General features: G+C 36.6%; 1 protein-coding gene across 1 annotated transcript in view; it reads right to left on the bottom strand.

Moving 5' to 3' along the window:
- HBS1L (HBS1-like translational GTPase) overlaps nt 1–14,673 on the bottom strand; it is a gene marked incomplete at its 5' end in the record, with an annotated part of 44,573 nt that overhangs the window by 17,661 nt on the left and 12,239 nt on the right. Inside the window, 3 exons of the mRNA XM_009877584.1 lie at nt 398–563; nt 1,037–1,293; nt 9,704–9,812. Coding sequence (XP_009875886.1) covers nt 398–563; nt 1,037–1,293; nt 9,704–9,812 — 532 coding nt within the window. The remainder of the gene's footprint in view (nt 1–397; nt 564–1,036; nt 1,294–9,703; nt 9,813–14,673) is intronic.

Raw genomic sequence — 14,673 nt, 5'->3', positions numbered from 1 at the left:
CTCTTTCATAGAAAAATTTAGCCCAGAACTTTCCCATAAATTTTCCCAAATTTAGCCCATACTTTCCCAGCAATAACCAAAGTGAGAGGAATCTAGCAGCAATAAACCAGTATGGCAGCTTTGAATGAACTAACTTGGCTACTAGAAACATTCTGCATTGTAGTGCTACACTGCACAGCACAGAAATATGCGAAGGAATACTCACTGAGAACATTGGTTTTTTCTTTTGATAACATGTATTCACATAGACAAAAATATTTGCTAGTACGTATTGAGTACATATCTTTAAACATTTAGAATATTTCCACCAAAGCATTTAGTAGATTCCTATTTCCTAAATAAATGCTCTTCTTTCAAGAAAAAAAAAAAAGTAAATCCCATTAAAAGATGTTTCTACCTTTCTCTTTCTTCACCAGTTTCATCCAAGACCCATGCATAGGCAAACGAAGCTTTGCCAGCCTTCTTAGATTCCTGTTCGTATTTGTGCATAGTTCTTTTGTTCACATTTCCCAAAAGGTAGAGCAGATGACCCATTAAAGTACTTTTACCTGCATCAACATGTCCTACAGAAGGAAATAAATATTATATCAATTGTCTCAATTTATGCATTTTAAATACAGTACAAGAAATACACTAAAATGTATGAAAATAACATGCAATACTAATGTTTATGCAATCCATAGGATTTCACAGTCCTGTAAGATAAGAGATATAGACACAATTTACTGAAACAGTGTGACAGCCACACAGCACCTCCAAATCCATACTAAAAGAACCACATTGCCAGAATGAAACCAAACAAAAAAATACTTTTTACTATGCTGTCAAAAGGAAGCTAAGTCAACCTTACTGTCCTAGTCAAGGACATGTTAATACGCTCCCTCCAAAGAATAAGAGTCAAGCAGATGCAACTGAAAACAGTATGAGATTCCCCTTCCCTGGAGAGAGGGCAGTTTTCTTCTGTATCACTTCCAGATTCAACCAATACAGCTTTTAATCTCTATATTTGCCAAAAACACAATGTAACAATTATTACCTATTACCACCAAATTAAGCAGTTGCTTTCCTCCTTGTCTCTTCTCCAACTCTGCTTTCACATCTATTTGTGGTTTTGTCTTGCTTGACTTTTTTACTGGAGTAGGCACCGTATTCTGCTCTTCTGAAACCTGCACTACTTGGGGCGCAAGAGTAGATTTTGAAACTGCCTCAAGTACCCCAGAAGCTACACTGGCATCTTCACTTAACAGTCCTCTCTGAGGTGTGTTAGCATGGCCATTTTCTTCAGCAATCACACTAGGGAAATAAAGAAAACACAAGGAATGCAAATGACAAAGAAGCCGTGGAAACGTAGGAGACAAATCGCATTTTGCCTTCATGTAAGTCCCAAAGAGAATGTGATAAGCCCATTAAGGTGGAAACGATAGGCAGCTGGATACAAACTGCACAGATATCAGCTCTGAATATCTTGTCTGCAAAATGTACAAAAGCAAGATAAGACATAATCTTGTAAAATACATGAAACATATAAACAAAAGCTTCCCACAGCTACTTCTTTTAACAGGGAAGGAAAGGCCAGTTGTGCAGAACAACTACAGACAGCTGGTCATCTCTGAAGTAAGAGCTCAAGTCAATTTTGAAGCACCAATCCTAGAACAGCTTCCACATGTACCACAAATATTGCAGCTGAATGCAGCTAAATGCAGCTATGTTCTATTGTGAGAAAATCAATATAGCATGAGAGCAGACACTAAGCATGTACAAGCTGCAATTTAAGGTGCAATGCTTATACAGAGCCATAGCAGATGAACTACATTTATCAACAGTGAGAAAATTTGTTTTATACATAAAACAAGGTTATCTATGACTAAGGAGATTTGCATTCCCCAAATCCTCTTCTCTAACAACCTGTTCTCCCACAGGTCATCTTATTAGTCCTAATAGTAAATAATCCTACATAATCCTACATTTTTCTCATACACTTATTCTTTTTCTCTCTGATTTGTAAATGAGGTTATTTTCCTATCTTAGACAAGTGTCCTGAGAACATACAGTATGATTCCTCACCTGTTATGGCCAAGCTGACTACTAAAAACAAATGCTAACTAGTATCTTTAAGAGAGCAAAGGGTTGTGTTTTTTTACTCCCTGACAGAGCTCCATGATGAAGCATTAATGTAAGCAGCAAGACAGGAACAGAAGCAGGTATTACAAATGTGACAATGTTACGTCATGGTAAATTTCAATTTACAAAACACTGATCATTACAGTATATTGAATATATCTACAAAATACTGTATTTAAAACTTTAGTCAAGGAGAAGAAACTTCTCCCTCCGGAAAGCTAAAGATCCTTTCCAAAGCAGTACCACAGTGCTGCAGGCTGTTTTCCACGGAATGGATTCATGCTGGCTCTCAGTCTCAAGTGTCTCCATGTCCAACATAAACTTTTCACTCCACTTTCTGTTTCTGTACCACAATCAACAACCCAGTTTTCCTCTTTTCAAATTCTATGAACAAAAGTACTTATTTGGGTACTTCAAAAGTCCCACCTTGTGACATCTCTGCTTTTACTTCACAAAGAGGGTAGATTTAGATTTTAGATATTAGGAAGAAATTCTTTTCTGTGAGTGTGGGGAGACACTGGAACAGGTTGCCCAGAGAAGCTGTGGATGCCTCATCTCTGGAAGTGTTCAAGGCCAGGTTGGATGGGGCTTTGAGAAATCTGGTCTAGCAGGAGGCGTCCCTGTTGCCCATGGCAGGAGGGTTAGAAGTAGGTGATCATTAAGATCCCTGCCAACCCAAACCATTCTATGATTCTACGACTACTTCTTATTTTCTGTCTGCATAGAAGTATTTGCATTGTATCAGTCCCTTTCCATTACAAATACCTCAGGAAATAATATAGTCCAAGCATGTTAGTCTACTGAATAAAGCAGTTCAAGAGTTACGATCTAAAAAATTAAACCTAAGAAATGTTCACACTGAATGCAAAATTAGCCTCATTATAGCACTTACAGGTCTCCCTTTTTCCTCCTCCATTTTATAACCCACCTATGTAATTGGTACTGCAGGAGATTGACTGATTTTGACACCTCTTTTACAAGGTCCAAAGCCCAGGTTTTCTCATGTCTGTAGTATCCCAAAGCAGAAATGTGAGCACTTGGGGTTTTTAGCTACAGTTCCACATCCCAAGCCCAGGGTCTTGCATTAAGGCTGGACACACAAGCACGTATTTCTCATATTAGATAAACAAAGAACTCAAGTTCATGCCGGCCATGTTGGTTGCAGGGGCACAGATGGTACCTGCGCTCCTGCATAATGGATAGATAATTCTGTATAAAGTTTGCAAGAACTTATCCTTTCTAATTATTCTAAACCACTTGAAGGAGAAGGGTAAGTTTATATCGAACTACTGCCCAAGGTCACACCATCATGGTATTTTCAATTTGACACAAAAAAACACCTGTACTGTGTCACCAAGTATAGATTAGCCAAGCTCCAGTTACTTGTGCTTTCTTTTACTGGAAAAGATAAGTCTGTTTCTGTAAGCCTGAACAGAAGGCTCTACTTTTAAAAATACCTTAAATAGTACATTCAGTTCAAGCTGAAAATCTGCTCTAGAATGGCACAAGAACTATTTTCAATGTCTCTTCAGGGACAATTTATTTCACAAAAATTGACAGAAACAATCAAGTTGATAGAAGGCAATTATGCAGAGAATTGCAGTGACAAAGCTTTCTACATATTTTAATAATGTATTTTAAATCATCTGAATGATCTGAGATATGCCAGATCATTTTTGCCTGAATCTAACATCTAACACTTTCACACTGAAGTACTATGTGTACTATGAAGTACTATGACTAGTACCAATATGTAAAGGTCACATCATGATACAAATACAGTATTTTACATTGGTATCAAGTTTTCTTCCTTGAAATTCTAATATTTGAAGTTCTGCAGAGAAATATATGTATAAGAAGCCACATCAAACCAGCCTTTGCAGTTGGCAATAGCTTTGTCTTCTTTTGAATGTCTGAATTTCTTCCAAAACTGTATTTTCAAAACTGAAGAAAAATAGGAAGATACTCAGATGAAGCTGCAAGCCATGCAACACAAAATCATAACTCTCCTGTTTTTCTACAGCTTTTCAAAATATACTCAAAGACTGTCACATCAAGGTCATTAAAAAGCCAAAAACATATTTTAAAAGACAGGTCATATGTAAGCTTCCAAATTCTATTTCGTTTAGCCAGATAATGATTTATTTATTTTTTCTAATCCCAGATGCACAGATCTTCTTGCAGGCCAAAGCCTACATCAGTAAGGATTCCAAAATGGAGGATGGATAGCAAGTAGTAGATTTCAGTCTAATTACAGCACCTCTAAGAATTATGGATACTGTCAGATAAAGTAACCATTCCCTCAATTTCAAGTAGCTTTTATTGTGACTACCAGTGCTTAAGGTTGCCAAATAGTTTTTGTTTTGGGTGGTGCAAAGCAAAACTGTCAGATACAAGTGAAATGATGATGAGATGTGACTCCAGCCATCATAACATTACGCCGTTCTACTTTTCAAGGGTGAAATATTTGAATAGTCAGCTCCATTTAGTTTTACAGGTTTCAGATACTACCCTGTTTTGTAAACCTTAAAAAAACCTGTGCCATGATAAATCAAGACTTGCCATTTCAGAGAAGAAACATGAGAATGCATAGAGTGTTATCTACTTACAGAGCATCTGCGATGAGATAATTCAGTTTTGCTGACCAATGTCAGGGAAAGGGAGAGCAAGTTTACTGCTAGGTACCTAAACAGGAAGATGGACGGATGAAATGTATAATTCCAGTCTCACAGAAGTACATGAAGAGAGATGCAGCAATAAGACCCTGACAGTTAGTTATTTGTCACGGCAACCAGACGAGTAGTTTACTGAAAGGTTGATAATAGCTCAGAAAAATGCTACGGAGATTCACCTCTAACAGTCAATGGGAGAATAAATGACATTGAATATGCTCTTCAGTAAGCCTTTTCCACTAAGATTTTTTTAAAGTTATTGAACTGAAAATTTCTGTCAGAAGACAGAGCATACAGGATGGCGTACTAGCACTTAGTGTGTCACTAGTGCAGGTAGTTGAGGGTATGAACAAGTCAACTGCATCAGCAAACACCTTCTGTAGCAAAGTCCAACTTGGTTTCAATTCCACTGAATCACCACGTCAAAAAAACGTTGTATTTGGAAGAAGTGCACTTCCTAACCAATTGCTTCCATCTTTATATGAGAACTTGATGGAACTACCAAGAGTGGTCTCACCGTACCAATATCTGTACCTGTCTGTCACATCACTGTTGATGGCTAACACAGAGCCATTGACTAAGCAACTCTTGACTTCTTTGAAAGGACGGAATGATTACGCACCTTCAACGTGCACTGTGGTCACAAACTCAGGAAAGCTTGACCGCCAGCAATTCAGCACAAATGTCAAAAGAACTTACCACAGCTTTTTGTTAGGATATCAGTCAGTATACAAAAGGCTGCCAAGAACCAACATTTAGTCAAAATTAAAACTGCCAAGCTAGAAATTTCCTATGTTGTCTTGCCAACAAGGACCACAAGAGTAAACTGAGTGAAACATTATGGCAATATCACTGTTTTCTGAGAAAAATTAAGAAATACAACATATGTTGTTAAAAGACATGTTAGAATACACTCAATCTCACACAACTGTTTAAAGGTTCACACTACGATGCATTTGAAGAAGAACCTGAAAGCTTATCTGTTGAAGATTAACTCTGCATAATTTAGCTTTTATACACTATTTTCAATCTTCTAGTCCGGACATTTAGTGAATTATTTTTATACAACCGACTCTTTCGGAGTACTTACAGTCATTACAGGAACGTCTACATTTATTTCCCCTTTCAAAATTATTAATTACACAATATTGGTCTAGCTTGTTAAAATAATCACCGTTTTTTGCTCACAACTTCATCTGACTTCCTTCATGATCTAACAGGAAGAAAAAGCCTGGTATATGGTTTTGCTAGAGAATCAGAAAAACAATTTGTCAGAAGCAAGCAAACTCCATTTTTTGTAGAAAATCCCACTTAGAATACCCAGCAACCAAGGCAATCAATGCTCAAAGCAATTAATGACTTGTAATAATACATTGATTTTAAGTAAGATTCACTTATGTATTATGAGGTCATACCTCATAACAATGACTGAACAATAAAGACTGAATGGTCATTTTTGCTCATGTTAGGCCATTGCTTTTAAAAAGATGGTGCACAAATTACCTTTAACATCCCATAAAAGGCAACAACAAAAACTAATACTATAAAATCAATTTCTACTGGTGTCTGCAGCAACACCATACAAATATTTGGGGGAAGAAAGCAGGGGGCACAGTTACATGTGTTTTAGAATCCAAACTGCTATGAATAATTTACAACACTGTGTTTTTGGTCAGTGATACAAACTGTATATAAATCTATATTATTATAAACCCTCTGCAATTCATTTACCAGCGCAACGGTAACATAAAAAGGGTCTGGAAAGAATCAAAAGAACAAGTCTTCTTAGGAGTTAAGAAACACAGATTCATTCTGTTCCCTAAAATCTCATCCTTATGCTGTCAATAATCCAGAAAATAACTGCAGAATTAAAACCAACTCTGATACTCGTGGAGTTGAGGGAGTGGTTCATATTTTACTTTGGTTTTCAGGTTTAGATGGATGCGTACAAAGTCATTACAAGCTTGCAAGACAATGCTACTGCTTCAGCTAAGCACTATGCAAAGACTGTGGAAAGGAGCTAGTTAAGCTCCAATAGCTAGGAAAAGAATCAGGAAAGTAACCGCCACTGTCCTACAACAGAGAAGGAAAAGCACAATGGAAATACAATCAAGATCTCCCTCATTCTTCATATCAAGGACCTAGTGACTTGGCAGTGCCTCCACAGCAGCCTGTAGCACAAAAGAAGAAAGGCAGCCATTATGAACCCCTTGAAGCAGGGGTCTTTAGACACACAGATAACGTCACAATTTAAACTGCACCTTCTTTCATATTCATTCTGTGCTCTAAATCTCATGCTCTTTTACAACTCGCTGCACTTCTTGCCTCATCTTCCCACTTAATGCTAAACGCCTAATGCGTATCCGATTTCTACAGCAAAAGAGGCTTGTTCTCAATCAGTATTTCAGTGGTACCACTAAGTGAGGTGAATTAAAAACTATCTTCACAACAGTGAGGATTTATCTAAAGGGATTGCCAACGAGTCCTGAAAGCTTAATATTTTCTGTCACAAAAACCAGTATGTCACTAAACTAGAATCAAGCACAATGTGAACTATTTCAGGGTGTCTGAAGAGAAGCAGAGTGGCTAAGAATCATGTCAGAGCCAAATAACTTTCCTCAGATATCAAGTTATCACTAGCCTATCCAGTAATTACTTCAGTCTACAGATGAGGAAATATTCTTTGTATATACTTCTCTATAAAGCAGGCACACATACAAAAGATGTGGCATCTGCTAAACAAGTATCAGATACAAAATGCTGCATTTGCTCTTTTTTATAAACAAAGATTTTAGATAGTAATTATTACAGCTAAAATATTCAATCGCTATTGTCCACAACTAGCTGACAGACCGTTTTCAGTCACTTAGGATTCTTTTCTTTCTATAAACTTCTATCCAAATGAATTTAATCCACAAATGTCCCCATGAACCACAGAATCACCTATATTGGAAAAGACCTTTTAAGATCACCACGTCCAAATATAAGCTGACAAGTCCTTGACTAAACCATACCCCTAAGCACTGTGTCTACCCAACTCTTAAATACCTCTGGGGTAGGGGACGCCACCGCTGCCCTAGACAACCTGTTCCAATGCCTGATAACCCCTTCAGTAAAGAAATTCTTCCTAATATCCAACCTAAATCTCCCTTGGCACAATTGGAGGACACTTCCTCTTGTCCTATCACTTGTTACTTGGTTGAACAGACCAGTAGGTGTAGAGAACGATAAGGTCTCCCTTGAGCCTCCTTTTGTCAAGACTAAATAATCCTAGTGCTCTCAGATGCTCCTCATAAGACACGTGCTTTAGATCCCTCACCAGCTTTGTTGCCCTTCTCTGGACATGCTCTAGTACCTCAAAGTCCTTCTTGTAGTGAGGGGCCCAAAACTGAACACATGACTTGAGACGAGGCCTCACCAGTGCTGAGTACAGGGGTAAAATCACTGCCCTGGTCATACTGGCCACACTGGCATTTCTGATACAGGCCAGGATGCCAAAGCGCAGAAACTGGCATTTAGCCTTAATGAAACTCATTCAACTTATTAAAGGTGTAGTAGGAACACCAGAGATGAAAGTGCCATGATGTTGATCAGACTTTTGTGATCAAGTCCAGTTGTCACACCCAGAGTCACTGATTAGTAAAGGTAAGGGGAGGAGATAAAAAAAATGTTCCCTTTTCTATACTGCAAATCTCAAACAGCATAGAATTTTGAAATGCTCTGAAATTTTTGAAATTTTTCATTTGATGCTTATTGTATCTAAGTAGCTGAATCAAAGTTATATCTTTTAGCAATGACATTCAGCAGTATAAAGGGAATAAAGACATTAGCTTCACATCCTTTATTAAATGTGCTTAAGATACTAAGTAGATGCAACCACTTGCCTTCCACTCAGTAATCAAACATGCAGAAGTTATTGTAAAATAAAGACCATGCTGCCCTCTTACTCTCCCAAAATGCTTTCCAGATCAGAACTACAAATACTGCAGGATGAAGTGAGGATGTTGGCACTGCTTATGCTTGCCATTTTTTTTTCCTGAGGGTGAACTATGAAATTCCTTGCCACAGATTACGTGGCTATTATAAGATTGGGTTCAAAACCAGAAGAAGTACATCCAGTAAATAGAAAAATCCATTAACTATTCTTAGTGGAAACAGCCTAATTAAAAATAAACAAATAAATAGTGGTGTGGAGCCACAGAACACTACACGTCATGTGATTTCATGGACTGTATTCCTAACACACATGCCTTGTCCTTATATATTTCTTCAAGTATTCACTGCTGGCTACTGTTGTAGGTAGACTGATGACAATCCAGATGTCTGTTTTCACACTGTCGCAAGACATCCACCACAACAGTTCCAAGTCAGGATAAAATGAGAACTGCTCAACCACTCTAATTTAGCTAAAGCATATTGAGGACTGATTTCTTCTCTACAACAGTTGTACCCTGAACACCTGTTAAAGTTAATAAAAGCTGCAGAGGAAGGTAAAGTTTAGCTGTAAGTGATTGTTTCCCCATAAATTATTCTTAAATGTCTTATTTCCTTTGAAGAACAAGCAATTACAGTTAAGATTTATTGATTTCATAATTCCACTTAGAGAACTAAATTTAAAATAAACGAACACCAAGAAGTTCAGTATTCTATGAAGCGGATGTTTAAATAATCTGACTATCTGATATCTCTCTGCACGATTCATAGTGAAAGGATTTGTTAAACTCAAAACGTGAGGTACCAACTTCTGAAAGTAATTTTGAGTCAAACAAAAAGCTGAGATGGTTAGTTCTGAAGAGTGACACTAAAACTGCTGTAAAAAATAGAAAAAAAGAAGAAGACAGCTTGCTACAGGTGCATCAGTCTGAAAGAAGAGCTGCTGATGTACCTTGATGTATGAGGGCTTGGCTTACCATGGAACTTCAAATCCCATAGACTGTTTCTTTCCAGACACTGTCATTCTGGTAATTTTTGGCACAATTTCAGATTCCATTCTGGATGACTGGGAATCCCTTGTTTTTCCTAGTAATAGACAAAAAGTAAGTTTGAACTTAATGTTGTAGCTAACAGCTGTTAAATATAAAGTTTAACAAGTTACATCTCTTCAACCCAAAGATACCAGTCTGTGATGATAAATTCTCACACTTCAGTGCCTTACTTGCATATACTACATATTTATTTGAAATAATGTACAGACAGTAATATTTATTGTGAAAATCTCATATGTATCTCCAAGTATTCACATGACACCTACACCACTCAAAATCTTCACTCACAGCAGTTCTGCAGACGCCAGAAGCATCGCATGCAATATGAGGATGAAGAAATGCTTTGCAGCTGCTCACTAGCTAATTAAGTTAATTCTTATTCAGAGTTTTCCTTTTGCTTAACACTGCAGAGCCTCAAGGCTATTTTAACGCGACTACCTCAGGTACTGCTAGCAGCAGCACAAGCTATGTGTGGGCTACCAGGCCTTCCCTGAAACTTGCAGAGTTGTCTCATTCTGAACTATGCTGCAGAAGCCAAGCAATACCCAAAAGCTAGTTAATTTAAAGGTTATTTAGAAATAATTACCAGAGTTGAATAACTTAATTACTTTGAAGGTATTAATTTTTACCATAACTTAAATGAAAATACAATTAATTACAGTAAGGTTCATTCTTAATTTTGTCAAACTAGTTTCACAACTAGTAACACTGCAGTACTATTAATTTCTTACGAAGCTGTAAAAAAAAATTAAATAATTATTTACTCCAGGGAGGGGCAATCTAAATTAAAGAAGTTAGCTCTTTTCTTTCCACAATTCCCTCTTTAGTATTTGAGGATCGCTTCTTCCTTCAAGGCTGTATTCTTCCAGTAATAGACCAATTCGGATAGTCAGTCAAGTGAATACTTATTTTGAACAAGTTAATCTTTTAAGTATTTGAGACTACTACTGTATGATGAACTGTTGAAGGAATTTAGTCCTACCCATTCAGATTATTGTGTTAACCTTTTATTGTGTTCTAAAGTACGACAGATTCACCTTAAAACCACAGAATTATATTGATTTGCAAGTTCTATGTAAAGTTGTGGTCAGGGTTGATGAAGATTTCAGGTAAGGAAAAAGAATACCACAGGCATGTCTATAATAGACACACCTCTATAATAGACAGCATATGAAAAAAACCAAAACAGTTGTGCAACTTTTTCTAAACCATCACAATATAGATTAAGATATTTAACTGATTACTCGGTCTTCATCTCCCTTATTTGTCTTAGCTGCTGATATGTATTTTATTTATACACCACCTGGAGATTGCTGAAAGAAGTAGTATGTATGTGCATAATTAACAGTTGCATATCAAGTACACTGTAAATAAGGAAAACCAGCAAAAAACATGGTTTACAATAACCACAAATTACATAATTGACAAACAAACAGTAAAGATTCAGAATATAAAATTTTCAGATCACAGGACAAGGAACACTAGTTAAGTACAAAGATTTTGTTTCATGTTCAAGCTCCTACATAGATCACTTTAATTAGCAGTTAATCACCTCAGTTACAATAGAAGTTTCATTATTTTTGTTGCCAACTTGGTATGGGGGATTTTTTAACCTACTTCAACTTAACAGTTTTCAAGCAGCCATCACTTTCAACTGTTAGTTAAACATGAATGCTCCACATGTTACTTGAAAGCTGAATTACAGTTAATTCTCAGAAAATACTATGTTTGAAATCTAGCTGCTAGGAACTAATAACTACAAAAAACAATTAAATTGAAATGAGATTAGTTGAAAGAAAACAAGATGACAATTCATATCATGTAACTTGAAAATAACTAGCCATCTATTACCAATATTTGCCACATATGATCCAATATCAGAAGTCGAAGGTTTTACAAAATGCACCTTCTCTAATCAATTTAGAAATTAAGCTTCACTCTGTACAAATACTGTTGGGGTGTTTGACGCTGATGCAAAATTAAATGTACAAGGAGACAAAACACAATCAATGAACTCAGTACTTGACATAGAAATCACAGAATTTTAAAACTAGAGATCAGGAAATACTAGAAGTTGAAAGAAGATACAAAAATAAAACTAAAAAGAGCAAGCAAAAGTAATTATCCATCAACAGCACTGACAGTTTGGGCAGCTTTTTTCTTTATTTAGTTATTTTTATAAAGCATTAATACTTCAGCATAGATAGAGCAAGGAAGCAGAAGACCAGGATCATATAAAAAAAAAAAGCCAAATCATAGGAGATAACCCTGGAATGGTGGCATTCAAATAGACGCAGAGACAAAGAAAGAATTATTAGTAACACTACTTAGAGAATCAAATATAATTTTCTGACTTGAATGTTTTTATAACTAAGTATTATAAAATCAAGCGGCACATTTGAGGTAAGGGCTAAGTCTGTCTTTTGTGTTCTGCCGGTGCCATTAAAGATTAACGATTATGGGCTTCATTACAAAGGACATAAGGTCAGGAAAGGAGTATACCTATCTAATCTATAGGGCACAGGAGAAAACTGCATGATAATCTCTTTATCTGCTTTAGCAGGCAAAGCAAAAGCTATTAAGCACTTAACAGATCCTACATAAATCCTTAAACCGCACCTTGGAACTAAAAGGAAGTCAATGCACTATGCAGATACAGTTCTTAAAACACTTCTTAATAGCCAAGCAGGGTATCTCTATGGCAACTGAAGTGCACCACAAACCTGGAAAAAGTACAGGCAATAATCCAAATCTGACTAGGACAAGAGCAGCTGTGAGAAAAATTAACCTCCGAAGGGAAAGGACGTAAATGATAAACAAAGTTTTGCCAAGAAAGCTTTCAAAAAGGTCTTCATGCCTACTGTCATTTGGACATTCTTAAAACACATACTGGAGTAAGTCAATAACAATGTTTCCTACATGAAGAGTACGCATAAAATAATGATAGATACATCTTTCATAAACTCCTATGGAAGCCCCAATACCTCCTTGCTACATTTCACTACTCTAGCATTGCAAAAAGCAGAGTGCATCACATGTACATAAATTTGACACTACTGGCCAAGGGTGTCAAACCACAGAGCAAGAGATTTTACTGCAGAAGACACTTCATAAAAATTTTGGCTATTCACCAGCTTAACAATAGGAAAAATGAAAGAAATTGTCCTTCCGTGAAAACAGAAAGTATACATTCATAAATTATGAAAACGTAAAGGCTTATCAGCATGACAGTTCTTGAAATTCAGAATGTTTAAAAGCCAAAACTTCTAGCCTGTTTTAAGCAAAGGAGATTGCAGATAGATATTTGGTATTTAGACTGCACTAAGATCAGAGTTCCTAAAGCATACCGTTGCTGAGTCAAAGACTACTATGATAAAACACATGCAATAATACACCTTGTCTCAGTATTAAAACAGGATGAGCCTAATACCAAAGGGAACAAACAGACCTGCATTGCTGCTACTCCAGTACAACTACGGCAGCGTGTGACAACTTCACAAGCAAAGCTCTCGTGCCTTTACTATTCTTCTCTTTGCTTCTATCTTTCCTGCGACTGTCAGGTGATTTTCTGACCTGATTTAGTCAAAAAGTATTACTAATGACACCTGCTGTAACTTCAAAATTATTAAAGGTAAAACTCCAAAATCTGAGACTATTTGCAGACTAATAAACAGGACATAGGCACGCATATATATTTATATATATACACACATACACACACACACACACATATATATACACACACATATATATACACACACATATGTATGCATATATATATACACACACATATGTGCACAAGGAGCATCTTTAAATACGAAAATAGTCTCTCTGAGTGTTCAATCTGGAATACCATAAGTGTATGGATACAGTTAAACTACCTCCTTTACCATAAGCAACTCCCTAGATTTTGTATTTCCCTTGTAAAAACAGTTGTAAGGAGTACCTGTAAAAGATTTAAACAGATCAAAACATTATTTTGGCTTCTTTACCCCACATAACAGGATTGAGAACCTCTTATTTCAGCTTTTGCTCGTTTATATACTTACACTGAAAGTTGCATGAAGATGGAAATTGGCCTTTTCTCTGTTAGAGGTACGGAAGTTATATTTCAGTATTTGGAAGAGCTCATTGCCAGTCTACTCTGTTCCCAGGCAGTTTAGAGGTGCATTAAAACAACAAGGGTCTGCAACCACCATCTCAAGGCATACATGTTGACATCAAGTGAAGTAAGGATATTGGCATATTTACAGAAATGCATTCTAACACTGGGTATTTAAATCCACACAGCCTTCATTCAGATGGCCGTATTTTTTCAGCAATAAAATCAAAATGCCACTGTTTTTGATTCCTATACACACAGGCTTCTCCCAGTTTGTTTTCCTCTCATCAAATTGTGAAATCACACTGAAACTTTAAGCTCAACTACACCTCTGCACAGAGAAGTCTGCTTCTGATAGGATGAACAAGAATTTTTAATATGCCTGAATTCAGATGGAAAAATAAGAAAGGAGGAATGTCAATGGGTTAGGCATGTATTTTTCAGATGGCAATCCCACTTAAATAAACTCGTTTCTACACACAGAACAACTACTAGCAGTGTATCACCACTGGCAAAGGAATGCACCTTCAAGGGAATTACATGCTAATTAACTGTGGCCAGATTGCAGTTAATTTTTCTTTAAGGTTTTAAGACCTTTACATGCTTTTGAAATTTTTACTGGGTTTATATTGATACTTCTATTTTCAAAAGTGGTATAAGGTGGCTGCATACTATTTCAATTCTGAATGGAGCTGGGAGCTTAGACACTATTGACATTTAATAGATGGAATTAATTTACTTAAACACGTCCCTCTTGGCGCTGTGTAAACCATCACATGGAAAAACATACATG

Source organism: Apaloderma vittatum, unplaced genomic scaffold, assembly GCF_000703405.1.
Source record: "Apaloderma vittatum isolate BGI_N311 unplaced genomic scaffold, ASM70340v1 scaffold7661, whole genome shotgun sequence".
In the NCBI taxonomy this organism is placed as follows: domain Eukaryota; kingdom Metazoa; phylum Chordata; class Aves; order Trogoniformes; family Trogonidae; genus Apaloderma; species Apaloderma vittatum.
This window is presented reverse-complemented; position numbering and strand designations above follow the sequence as displayed.